This window comes from Thalassophryne amazonica, chromosome 8, assembly GCF_902500255.1.
Source record: "Thalassophryne amazonica chromosome 8, fThaAma1.1, whole genome shotgun sequence".
NCBI classification, from domain to species: Eukaryota; Metazoa; Chordata; class Actinopteri; order Batrachoidiformes; family Batrachoididae; genus Thalassophryne; species Thalassophryne amazonica.
Genome location: NC_047110.1, coordinates 79679112 through 79692456, shown reverse-complemented (window position 1 = coordinate 79692456; position 13345 = coordinate 79679112). Strand labels below are relative to the sequence as shown.

The 13345-nt window shown below is 41.5% G+C and overlaps 1 protein-coding gene across 2 annotated transcripts in view; it reads left to right on the top strand.

Moving 5' to 3' along the window:
- The window catches only part of banp (BTG3 associated nuclear protein), a 162430-nt gene that overhangs the window by 121865 nt on the left and 27220 nt on the right, over window positions 1–13345 (top strand). Inside the window, exons 13-14 of one of the 2 annotated variants that reach the window (XM_034176810.1) lie at window positions 2565–2705; window positions 3658–3660. In XM_034176810.1, coding sequence (XP_034032701.1) covers window positions 2565–2705; window positions 3658–3660 — 144 coding nt within the window. The remainder of the gene's footprint in view (window positions 1–2564; window positions 2706–3657; window positions 3661–13345) is intronic. The other variant, XM_034176811.1, reaches the window with a different exon arrangement.

Here is a 13345-nt window from a genome sequence, read left to right as displayed (position 1 = left end):
CCATGATGCACTGTTTCTTTCTCTTTTTGCTCTGTATGCACCACTCTGCATTTAATCATTAGTGATCGATCTCTGCTCCCCTCCACAGCATGTCTTTTTCCTGGTTCTCTCCCTCAGCCCCAACCAGTCCCAGCAGAGGACTGCCCCTCCCTGAGCCTGGTTCTGCTGGGGGTTTCTTCCTGTTAGGGGGGGGGGGGGTTTCCTTCCCACTGTAGCCAAGTGCTTGCTCACAGGGGGTCGTTTTGACCGTTGGGGTTTTACATAATTATTGTATGGCCTTGCCTTGCAATATAAGGCGCCTTGGGGCAACTGTTTGTTGTGATTTGGCGCTATATAAAAAAATTGATTGATTGATTGATTCTTGCTTGATGTACGACTTCAGTTCAACAGTCTGTGGTCTCCGTTGTCATATTTTGCGCTTCATAATGCGCCACACCTTTTCAATGGGCGACAGGTCTGGACTGCAGGCAGTCTAGTACCTGCACTCTTTAATTACAAAGCCACGCTGTTGTAACACGTGCAGAATGTGGCTTGGCATTGTCTTGCTGAAATAAGCAGGGGCGTTCCTGAAAAAGTCGTTGCTTGGATGGCAGTATGTGTTGCTCTAAAACCTGGATGTACCTTTCAGCAATGATGGTGCCATCACAGATGTGTAAGTTGTCCATGCCATGGGCACTAACACACCCCCATACCATCACAGATGCTGGCTTTTGAAGTTTGGGCTCTTAACAATCTGGATGGTCTTTTTCCTCTTTTGTCCGGAAGACATGACGTCCATGATTTCTAAAAACAATTTGAAATGTGGACTCATCAGACCACAGCACACTTTTCCACTTTGTGTCTGTCCATTTCAAATAAGCTCAGGCCCAGAGAAGGTGGCGGCGTTTCTGGATGTTGTTGATGTATGGCTTTTGCTTTGCATGGTAAAGTTTTAACTTGCACTTGTAGCTGTAGTGACGAACTGTGTTAACTGACAATGCTTTTCTGAAGTGTTCCTGAGCCCACGCGGTAAGATCCTTTACACAATGATGTCGGTTTTTAATGTCGTGCCACCTGAGGGATTGAAGGTCATGGGCATTCAGTGTTGGTTTTTAGCTTTGCCACTTATGTGTAGAAAGTTCTCCAGATTCTTCTGATTATATTATGGACTGTAGATGATGGAATCCCTATATTCCTTGCAATTGAACATTGAAAAACATTGTTCTTTTCCCACAGTTCTTCACAAAGTGGTGATCCTCGCCCTATCTTTGCTTGTGAACGGCTGAGACTTTTGGGGATACTCCTTTTATACCCAGTCATGACACTCACCTGTTTCCAAACAGGTGTTCTTTGAGCATTCATTAACTTTCCCAGTCTTGTGTTGCCCCAACTTTTTTTGAAATGTGTTGCAGGCATCCATTTCAAAATGAGCATATATTTGCACAAAAACAATAAAGTTTATCAGTTTGAACATTAGATATATTGCCTTTGTGGTGTATTCAATTGAATATAGGTTGAAGAGGATTTGCAAATCATTGTATTCTGTTGTTAATTTACATTTCACACAACGTCCAAACTTCATTGGAATTGGGATTGTAGTTTCATGCGGCATTGCTATGACAAGTTAGGGGTAATACAACTGACAGTGGAAAAGGAAGCATCTGTTACCGAGGAGAGTTGAGTTGAGCTGGTACCATCTGGTGGAAAAGTACAAAAATTCCTTACAGCAGTACTCGTGCCCTCTGACAAGACTAAATACTGAAGACATCCCTTTAAATAGATTTCAAATATGACTTAAATGAAGTCTAGGCTAAGTGTCGTCTCTGTGTGTACAGCTTAGCCAAACAAAGCTTGGGAAAAAATAGACTGTAACTGAATTGAAGAGACCATAATGGTCCTATCCAGCTTGATGTATAAATGTGGCAAGATAAGGAGAGACAACAGTGCCACTGAAATGTTTACTTAATTCAGATAGAACTCTTTTGTTGCCATAAAGTTACTTGATGTGTTTTTGTGGCAGCGTGCTAGTGCACACTGATGGCTGTAATCAATGAATGAACATAAACACTCTGGATTGCGCATACATGAGACTTTATGATGTTTGTTTTAAGTGGTCATTCCCAATGACTGCTGGGATAGGCTCCAGGCACCCAGCTCCCCACCCCCGTGACTCTTAATAGGAGTAAGTGGTTGAAGATGAGGGAATGAGTGAGTGAATTTTAATTGGTTCTTATTTCCAATGCTGTGTGCTGTCAATCATTAAATCACTTGCCAGATAGACACTTTAAAGTCAGCTGGATGAAGGTGATGGAGAAGGTTTTCATTCAGATCTGCACAGAGAAAATGAGAGTAGACTGGTCCCTGATGACTGACTCCATAAACGATCACCATCTTGAAGAAAGCCCTCGTGTACAATGCCAGCTCTGGTTAGGGTAACTATAGAGCCTAGGGTGCAACTTTAGACCCCGGGTCTGGGACCCACTGCATTCTATTAAAAAGAAATCAAAGATAAATGAAAAAACAATGACTGAAAATATCAGTGACAGTTGCCTGTGTTCTGTCTTCACTCTCCATGTCTGTCCCAGGTGCTGCGTGGGGCTCAGCTGATTGCGGTGGCATCAACTGACACTGGAGGCACAGCAGTGGAAGGATCCACACTCCCACCTGATATCCAAGTACAGTACGTCCAACTAGCACCTGTCGCAGATCACACTGGTGCCGTACAGGTAAAGAAGTAAATTCAAAATGCATATCTACACACGTGCACAGTCACACTGGAGTATGTAGGTAATGTCTGCTTGAGATGAACCAGACCCAGCTAGTAATGGAACATGTGTTTGTTTCTAACCAGACCAAATAAAGAGCTGTGCTCTTCACCTTCTATCCCACTCAGATTGAATTACATTTGAAGTCCTTTGATAGAATACAATTACTTTGTGTTTTGTACTGTTTGCACAGCCAGCAGATGTCAGCAGCTGGAATATTTCACCACCGTGATAGCATCCTTGGTGTTGGTGATATATGACCGTATCGCTCGAGTTTGAGCATGTTCAAAAATATGCAATGAGATTTGAGCTATCGTGAGGCATTATTGCAAGGTTTTGTATATGGACAAAGAGGCACAACAGGCATGCGCACACATTACACATTTGATGGAACACTCACCTCTCACCAGTTACCACAGTTTGTAAGTGCACCCTCTGCAGTACTAGATCATGGTCATATACAAGGTCTATTAGAAAAGAAACTGACCTTTTTATTTTTTTAAAAAACTATATGGATTTGAATCAAGTGTGATCACGTCAGACAAGCTTGAACCCTCGTGCGCATGCGTGAGTTTTTTCACGCCTGTCGGTTGCGTCATTCGCCTGTGGGCAAGCTTTGAGTGAGCACTGGTCCACCCCCCTCATCGGAATTCCTTTGTCTGACTTCTTCCTGAGAGACTGGCGCTTTGCTTGATCAAAATTTTTTCAGAAACTGTGAGACACATCCAAGCGGACACCATTCGAGAAATTCAGACAGTTTTCGGTGAAAATTTTAACGGCTGATGAGAGATTATGGAGTGTTACTGTCGCTTTAAGGACTGCCCACGGAGCCGGATGGCGCGCCGCGCCCGAGCCGCCATCGTCAGCCTGTTTCAAGCTGAAAACTTCCAAGTTTAAGCCTCTGTTGACCCAGGATGTTGTGAGAGAACAGAGAAGTTTCAGAAGAGCTCGGGATCAGCAGTTTATCCGGACATTCCACTGTTAAAGGAGATTTTGTAATGAAAGATGTGCGGACGGATTCGCGCGTTGACACCCAGCCGCTCATGGCGCGGCGCCACAACAAAACACCTCCGTGTTGATAACCATTCGTAAGATTCAGGCGGTTTTCGATGGCTTTCAGTCGAGTGAGTATCCGAGAAATTGTTTAACAGCTGGGCATGTTCAAACTTGTCCTGTAATGCTTCCAACGGAGGTGTTTTGCTGTGGCGCCGCGCGATGAGCGGCTGGGTGCCGACGCGCGAATCCGTCCGCACGTCTTTCATTACAAAATCTCCTTTAACAGTGGAATGTCTGGATAAACTGCTGATCCCGAGCTCTTCTGAAACTTCTCTGTTCTCTCACGATGTCCTGGGTCAACAAAGGCTTAAATTTCGAAGTTTTCAGCTCGAAACAGGCTGACGACGGCGGCTCGGGGCACGGCGCGCCGTCCAGCTCTGTGGGCAGTCCTTAATGCGACAGTAACACTCCATAATCTCTCATCAGCCGTTAAAATTTTCACCGAAAACTGTCTGAATTTCTCGAATGGTGTCCACTTGGATGTGTCTCACAGTTTCTGAAAAACTTTTGATCAAGCAAAGCGCTAGTCTCTCAGGAAGAAGTCAGACAAAGGAATTCCGACAAGGGGGGTGGACCAGTGCTCACTCAAAGCCTGCCCACAGGCGAATGACGCAACCAACAGACGTGGAAAAAACTCACGCATGCGCACGAGGGTTCAAGCTTGTCTGACGCAATCACACGTGATTCAAATCCATGTAGTTTTTGAAAAAATAAAAAGGTCGGTTTCTTTTCTAATAGACCTCGTACAGTAGTGTTCAGAATAATAGTAGTGCTATGTGACTAAAAATATTAATCCAGGTTTTGAGTATATTTCTTATTGTTACATGGGAAACAAGGTACCGGTAGATTCTCACAAATCCAACAAGACCAAGCATTCATGATATGCACACTCTTAAGGCTATGAAATTGGGCTATTAGTAAAAAAAAAAAAAAAGTAGAATAGGGGTGTTCACAATAATAGTAGCATCTGCTGTTGATGCTACAAACTCAAAACTATTATGTTCAAACTGCTTTTTTAGCAATCCTGTGAATCACTAAACTAGTATTTAGTTGTACCACACCACCACAGTTTTTCATGATTTCTTCATATCTGCGAGGCATTAATTTTGTTGGTTTGGAACCAAGATTTTGCTCATTTGTGTGCTTGGGGTCATTGTCGTGTTGAAACACCCATTTCAAGGGCATGTCCTCTTCAGCATAAGGCAACATGACCTCTTCAAGTATTTTGACATATCCAAACTGATCCATGATACCTGGTATGCGATATATAGGCCCAACACCATAGTAGGAGAAACATGCCCATATCATGATGCTTGCACCACCGTGCTTCACTGTCTTCACTGTGAACTGTGGCTTGAATTCAGAGTTTGGGGGTTGTCTCACAAACTGTCTGCGGCCCTTGGAGCCAAAAAGAATAATTTTACTCTCATCAGTCCACAAAATATTCCTCCATTTCTCTTTAGGCCAGTTGATGTGTTCTTTGGCAAATTGTAACCTCTTCTGCACGTCTTTTATTTAAGAGGGACTTTGTGGGGGGTTCTTGCAAATAAATTAGCTCCACACAGGCGTCTTCTAACTGTCACAGCACTTACAGGTAACTCCAGACTGTCTTTGATCATCCTGGAGCTGATCAGTGGGTGAGCCTTTGCCATTCTGGATATTCTTCTATCCATTTTGATTGTTGTTTTCCGTTTTCTTCCACGTGTCTCTGTTTTTTTTTTGCTTTTTTTTTTTTGTCCATTTTAAAGCATTGGAGATCATTGTAGATGAACAGCCTATAATTTTTTGCACCTGCGTATACGTTTTCCCCTCTCCAATCAACTTTTTAATCAAACTACGCTGTTCTTCTGGACAATGTCTTGAACGTCCCATTTTCCTCAGGCTTTCAAAGAGAAAAGCATGTTCAACAGGTGCTGGCTTCATCCTTAAATAGGGGACACCTGATTCACACCTGTTTGTTCCACAAAATTGACAAACTCACTGACTGAATGCCACACTACTATTATTGTGAACACCCCTTTTGTACTTTTTTATTAATAGCCCAATTTCATAGCCTTAAGAGTGTGCATATCATGAATGCTTGGTCTTGTTGGATTTATGAGAATCTATTGAATCTACTGGTACCTTGTTTCTCATGTAACAATAAGAAATGTACTCAAAACCTGGATTAATGTTTTTAGTCACATAGCACTATTATTCTGAACACTACTGTATCTGAGCATGCGCTAGTGCCACTGTGGATCATGCCCAGAGATGCATACTACATGGCCAAAAAAGTTTTACCTAGTGTTCCCTCACAATGCTCGTGGTGTCCCTCATCTTTGCCTCCCTAAGTAACCGCTTCTTTGACACAAAGTCTTACCGATAATACCCAAGAATCCTCCGAAATGACCAAGTACTAAAGTTGTCACTTTAGATGACTGGTTAGCATCCAAGACTCAAAACCGTGCTGTAAGATGGGAAGCACCAGTTAAAGACTTGGACCTTCTTTCTGTAGTTATCGGCAATATCAAACAACTATTTCTAGGGATGTCATGACTCCATAAACTTTTCCCAAACATTTGTGCATCTCAGAACCTGAGGCCACAGAGACATGAACATCAATGCCAACATAGGTTAATCACCCTACAAGTATCGCTTACACTGCTTACAGATACACGTTTGATGACCTGTCCTCTAAAGTCTGAATCGTCGTCTTGATCCAGGACAATGAGAAATCCAGACAACACCTCACCACCTCACCTCAGTTTCCCAACTGCTGCTCCCAGGCAGACAATCAGTGTGTATTCACCTCTCAAAAGAAACCATCTCTGTGCTCCAGCCAGGTGAAAAGAGGGCATCCACTTGGCCATCTCCAGCCACTGGCATCCTCAGCACTGAAGCACCTGTGTGCTGGATCATGCCCATAAAAATGCACCACGTGGTTAAAATGTCATGGATTATGTTTCCTGGAGTTGTGAGGGAATCTTAGCTTTAACATTTTGGCCTCATAGCCAGAAAATTACGGTTGACATTCCCTCACAATGCAAGTGATAAGTATATACCATATTTTCCGGAATATAAGTCGTGATTTTATTCCTAGTTTGGGAGGTCCTGTGACTTATACTAAAGTGTGACTTATATACCGAAGAATCACACATTTGTTATTAATAATAGTATTTATAATGGCTTTTTATGTAGGACTTTCCAGGAATCAAAGCACGAAAAAAAAAAAAAAACTAAAGAGCTGATAATAGAGAAAACAGGTGTGACCATAGACTGTATATATATACTGGACAAAGCCTCCATGACAACACCCCTAGATTTTATATAGAGACCTGGAACAGCCGATATGAAACCCGTATCTGGGTATTGCCATGTTGGCAGCAGTGGTCTCTGATTCTGACTACGTCACATTGAACTCAATGCATAAAAAGGTGGACTGTAGGTGGCTCAGTGTGGGATGAAAGAAGCCTGAACATGCTGTATCTTTGAGTCCAAACCACCTAAGCTAACAGGCTAATCTCTGTTATGAGTCGCTTATTTTGCAGTGCGTTAACGTCTTAACAGATCAGGCAACCGATAGCTACTAAAAACACTGTTAGCACACATTGTTAAATCTGACCAGAGTTTCACTCAGCGCAAATACTGTATTCAGGAAGTTCACCACACAATAAGCAATATTATTCCAGTTGTTTGTCATAAAATACTCCAAACAAAACAGATGCAGCCTCCACAACCACAATAACTTTTTAGTTAGCGGATTAATGGTTATCGAAGCTAACTTTTTGGTTATCTGTGCCCACCACTGGTACAGAACGTGTGTGTGTGTGTGTGTATATATATATATATTGATTCAGCTTGTTGAAATTATTCTAAAAAGCTACAGCATTCATTTCATTTATATTCCAGAATTGGTGATTAGTGGGAGAAGTCAACGGAAGAGATAAACGAAAGTCTGCACTTCAGTAAATTTAACCAAAGCGTTCAAATCCCAGCCTGACTGGCAAATCACTAAGGGCCCTTGGGCAAGGTCCTTAATCCCCAAGTTGCTCCCGGTGTGTAGTGAGCGCCTGGTGTTGCAGCATCCTGACATCGGAGTGAATGTGAGGCATTATTGTAAAGCGTTTTGAGTGTCTGACGCAGATGGAAAAGCGGCATATAAATGCAGTTCATTTACCATTTATATTTTATTTTTTTAGCTGTCATAATTCCCCTCCCTGAAAGTTATCAGTCATGTGTGATTATTGGAGCGAGGCCTGTTTCTGTTGTTCTGTAATAACTAAGTAAACATCATAATAAGGAACACTGTATCCTATAATTGGTTATTACTGTAATATTAAAGCAAAAATTAGTAAATTTGTCTTGATTGCTAAGAAGTACCACAAGTCTGCATTTCATCAGTTCATAACTAAAGTCTCTGAACTCCTAGTCGCTATGAACAGGTATTTGTGCACACAATAATTTTACAGTAATGTGTGAATGGAGTTTTGAAGATAAAAGTAATAATAAGTAGAGTGATTTAAAATCCCTTAAGAATTGAGCCTGTTCAGCAACTGACACGTGGAATCAGAGTGGTGCACAGGCATGCAGCCCACTGGGTTTTGAAGTGGTCATTCTCACTCTGCTCGAAAATGTATGTCACAGAACGGCACTTTTCCCATTGTTCTCTCTGGTTTTGTGTTTCCCCCAAACATGTTGAATATCGCATTTTCTTCTCACTGCTTATTTTCCTGAAAGTCAAATAAAACGACTACCTCTGTTCCTGATTTGAGCAAAGTCTTTGTTGTGCTGTTTCAATGTAAACAGAAGATTTAAGAGAGTGAGATTCTTTAAATGGTTTATTATTGCTTAGATTACCACCACCATTCTGATGTGGATCTACTTTTCACTATAATTGCTAATGCTAAAAATAAATGTGCAGACCAGCTACACATCAGGCATTACGTTTACTTCATTAATGATTTTGTGTGTGTGTGTGTGTGTGTGTAGGCCATAAACAATCTGGTAGATGGTGCAGTTCTCCAGATTTCTTTTATCACAAGCATACATCATGATTTCTACGTTCCCTCTGAACTGCATTTCAGAATGTGTGCTCCATCTTGCTTGGCTCAGCGAGCCAATCAAGCTGTTTGTTTATTTGACTGATTCATTTCAATGGATTTTGGTTTATAAAGAGCTAAATTTCTTTTAATGTTTGATTATACACAGACCACAACAGAAATCAACAATGCTGACAGAGGTCTGAACAGTCATTAGCTTTGTTGTTCAATGGAGTTTGTGTTCATTGGTGGGGGGGTGCATATGAAGATGTAGACAGATTGAGATTGTGAGCAGTGACATGTCATAAAAGCTCAGCGGAAAACACTGTAGGTATCACTGAGTCGAGTACATGGCTTGTCTGATCCATTACAGAATGGATTATTATGTTATCTGGGGTTTACTGATGTAGAAGATTGACATGGGTGACCTTCAGTTCAAAGGTCAACAGAATGTTTGAACTACTATATCGTTTCTCTTCCCCTTTTTCCTCCTTTAAAAAAGTTTTGATCTAGAGAATTGCTCTCATCTGTATCCACACATATGGTAACATTCATACAAGTTTTTGAAAAATTACTTATTTGTCACTCTTTTTTCCCCACTTCTCCCCTTAAAGTTTCCATTACATTACAACATAAATTGTTTGCTCTTGCTTGCCTCTACTGGTGGTTGGCTCTCACTGCGGTATTGTATCACTTCCTGTTCCGGAGCACAGTGGTGTTTTGCTGTATCTGTTAGCTGTTTAATCTGCGCAGTTAGATTGATCTAGTTACCTAGATAACGATTTGTTTCACAGTGTAATCTTCACGTGCCTTAACTAAAGCACTCCCTCTGCTGAATCACCTCTAAATTATTTACACGTTATTCACTTTGCGTGTTTTTAGGAATCCGGTAGCTTAGCGCAGCTACTAGCTCTTAGCCGGTTTAGCATGGCGGCTTCTCCTGTCTCTCCCGCACTTTTCTGCTCTGGGTGTGAAATGTTTAGTTATTCCTCGGCCTCCTTTAGCAGTAATGGTACTTGTAATAAGTGTAGCTTATTCGTAGCTTTGGAGGCCAGGCTGGGCGAATTGGAGACTCGGCTCCGCACCATGGAAAATTCTACAGCTAGCCAAGCCCCTGTAGTCGGTGCGGACCAAGGTAGCTTAGCCGCCGTTAGTTTCCCTCTGGCAGATCCCGAGCAGCCGGGAAAGCAGGCCGACTGGGTGACTGTGAGGAGGAAGCGTAGTTCTAAACAGAAGCCCCCTGTACACCGCCAACCCGTTCACATTTCTAACCGTTTTTCCCCCACTCGGCGACACACCCGCCGAGGAACAAACTCTGATTATTGGCGACTCTGTTTTGAGAAATGTGAAGTTAGCGACACCAGCAACCATAGTCAATTGTCTTCCGGGGGCCAGAGCAGGTGACATTGAAGAAAATTTGAAACTGCTGGCTAAGGCTAAGCGTAAATTTGGTAAGATTGTAATTCACGTCGGCAGTAATGACACCCGGTTACACCAATCAGAGGTCACTAAAATTAACATTGAATCGGTGTGTAACTTTGCAAAAACAATGTCGGACTCTGTAGTTTTCTCTGGGCTTCTCCCCAATCGGACCGGGAGTGACATGTTTAGCCGCATGTTCTCCTTGAAGTGCTGGCTGTCTGAGTGGTGTCCAAAAAATGAGGTGGGCTTCATAGATAATTGGCAAAGCTTCTGGGAAAAACCTGGTCTTGTTAGGAGAGACGGCATCCATCCCACTTTGGATGGAGCAGCTCTCATTTCTAGAAATCTGGCCAATTTTCTTAAATCCTCCAAACCGTGACTATCCAGTGTTGGGACCAGGAAGCTGATTTGTAGTCTTACACACCTCTCTGCAGCTTCTCTCCCCCTGCCATCCCCTCATTACCCCATCCCCGTAGAGACGGTGCCTGCTCCCAGACTACCAATAACCAGCAAAAATCTATTTAAGCATAAAAATTCAAAAAGAAAAAATAATATAGCACCTTCAACTGCACCACAGACTAAAACAGTTAAATGTGGTCTATTAAACATTAGGTCTCTCTCTTCTAAGTCCCTGTTAGTAAATGATATAATAATTGATCAACATATTGATTTATTCTGCCTTACAGAAACCTGGTTACAGCAGGATGAATATGTTAGTTTAAATGAGTCAACACCCCCGAGTCACACTAACTGCCAGAACGCTTGTAGCACGGGCCGAGGCAGAGGATTAGCAGCAATCTTCCATTCCAGCTTATTAATTAATCAAAAACCCTGACAGAGGTTTAATTCATTTGAAAGCTTGATTCTTAGTCTTGTCCATCCAAATTGGAAGTCCCAAAAAACAGTTTTATTTGTTGTTATCTATCGTCCTCCTGGTCGCTACTGTGAGTTTCTCTGTGAATTTTCAGAACTTTTGTCTGACTTAGTGCTTAGCTCAGATAAGATAATTATAGTGGGCGATTTTAACATCCACACAGATGCTGAGAATGACAGCCTCAACACTGCATTTAATCTATTATTAGACTCAATGGGCTTTGCTCAAAATGTAAATGAGTCCACCCACCACTTTAATCATATCTTAGATCTTGTTCTGACTTATGGTATGGAAATTGAAGACTTAACAGTATTCCCTGAAAACTCCCTTCTGTCTGATCATTTCTTAATAACATTTACATTTACTCTGATGGACTACCCAGCAGTGGGGAATAAGTTTCATTACACTAGAAGTCTTTCAGAAAGCGCTGTAACTAGGTTTAAGGATATGTTTCCTTCTTTATGTTCTCTAATGCCATATGCCAACATGGTGCAGAGTAGCTACCTAAACTCTGTAAGTGAGATAGAGTATCTCGTCAATAGTTTTACATCCTCATTGAAGACAACTTTGGATGCTGTAGCTCCTCTGAAAAAGAGAGCTTTAAATCAGAAGTGCCTAACTCCGTGGTATAACTCACAAACTCGCAGCTTAAAGCAGATAACCCGTAAGTTGGAGAGGAAATGGCGTCTCACTAATTTAGAAGATCTTCACTTAGCCTGGAAAAAGAGTCTGTTGCTCTATAAAAAAGCCCTCCGTAAAGCTAGGACATCTTACTACTCATCACTAATTGAAGAAAATAAGAACAACCCCAGGTTTCTTTTCAGCACTGTAGCCAGGCTGACAAAGAGTCAGAGCTCTATTGAGCCAAGTATTCCTTTAACTTTAACTAGTAATGACTTCATGACTTTCTTTGCTAATAAAATTTTAACTATTAGAGAAAAATTACTCATAACCATCCCAAAGACGTATCGTTATCTTTGGCTGCTTTCAGTGATGCCGGTATTTGGTTAGACTCTTTCTCTCAGATTGTTCTGTCTGAGTTATTTTCATTAGTTACTTCATCCAAACCATCAACATGTCTATTAGACCCCATTCCTACCAGGCTGCTCAAGGAAGCCCCACCATTATTTAATGCTTCGATCTTAAATATGATCAATCTATCTTTATTACTTGGCTATGTACCACAGGCTTTTAAGGTGGCAGTAATTAAACCATTACTTAAAAAGCCATCACTTGACCCAGCTATCTTAGCTAATTATAGGCCAATCTCCAACCTTCCCTTCCTCTCAAAAATTCTTGAAAGGGTAGTTGTAAAACAGCTAACTGATCATCTGCAGAGGAATGGTCTATTTGAAGAGTTTCAGTCAGGTTTTAGAATTCATCATAGTACAGAAACAGCATTAGTGAAGGTTACAAATGATCTTCTTATGGCCTCAGACAGTGGACTCATCTCTGTGCTTGTTCTGTTAGACCTCAGTGCTGCTTTTGATACTGTTGACCATAAAATTTTATTACAGAGATTAGAGCATGCCATAGGTAATAAAGGCACTGCGCTGCGGTGGTTTGAATCATATTTATCTAATAGATTACAATTTGTTCATGTAAATGGGGAATCTTCTTCACAGACTAAGGTTAATTATGGAGTTCCACAAGGTTCTGTGCTAGGACCAATTTTATTCACTTTATACATGCTTCCCTTAGGCAGTATTATTAGACGGCATTGCTTAAATTTTCATTGTTACGCAGATGATACCCAGCTTTATCTATCCATGAAGCCAGAGGACACACACCAATTAGCTAAACTGCAGGATTGTCTTACAGACATAAAGACATGGATGACCTCTGATTTCCTGCTTTTAAACTCAGATAAAACTGAAGTTATTGTACTTGGCCCCACAAATCTTAGAAACATGGTGTCTAACCAGATCCTTACTCTGGATGGCATTACCCTGACCTCTAGTAATACTGTGAGAAATCTTGGAGTCATTTTTGATCAGGATATGTCATTCAAAGCGCATATTAAACAAATATGTAGGACTGCTTTTTTGCATTTACGCAATATCTCTAAAATTAGAAAGGTCTTGTCTCAGAGTGATGCTGAAAAACTAATTCATGCATTTATTTCCTCTAGGCTGGACTATTGTAATTCATTATTATCAGGTTGTCCTAAAAGTTCCCTGAAAAGCCTTCAGTTAATTCAAAATGCTGCAGCTAGAGTACTGACAGGG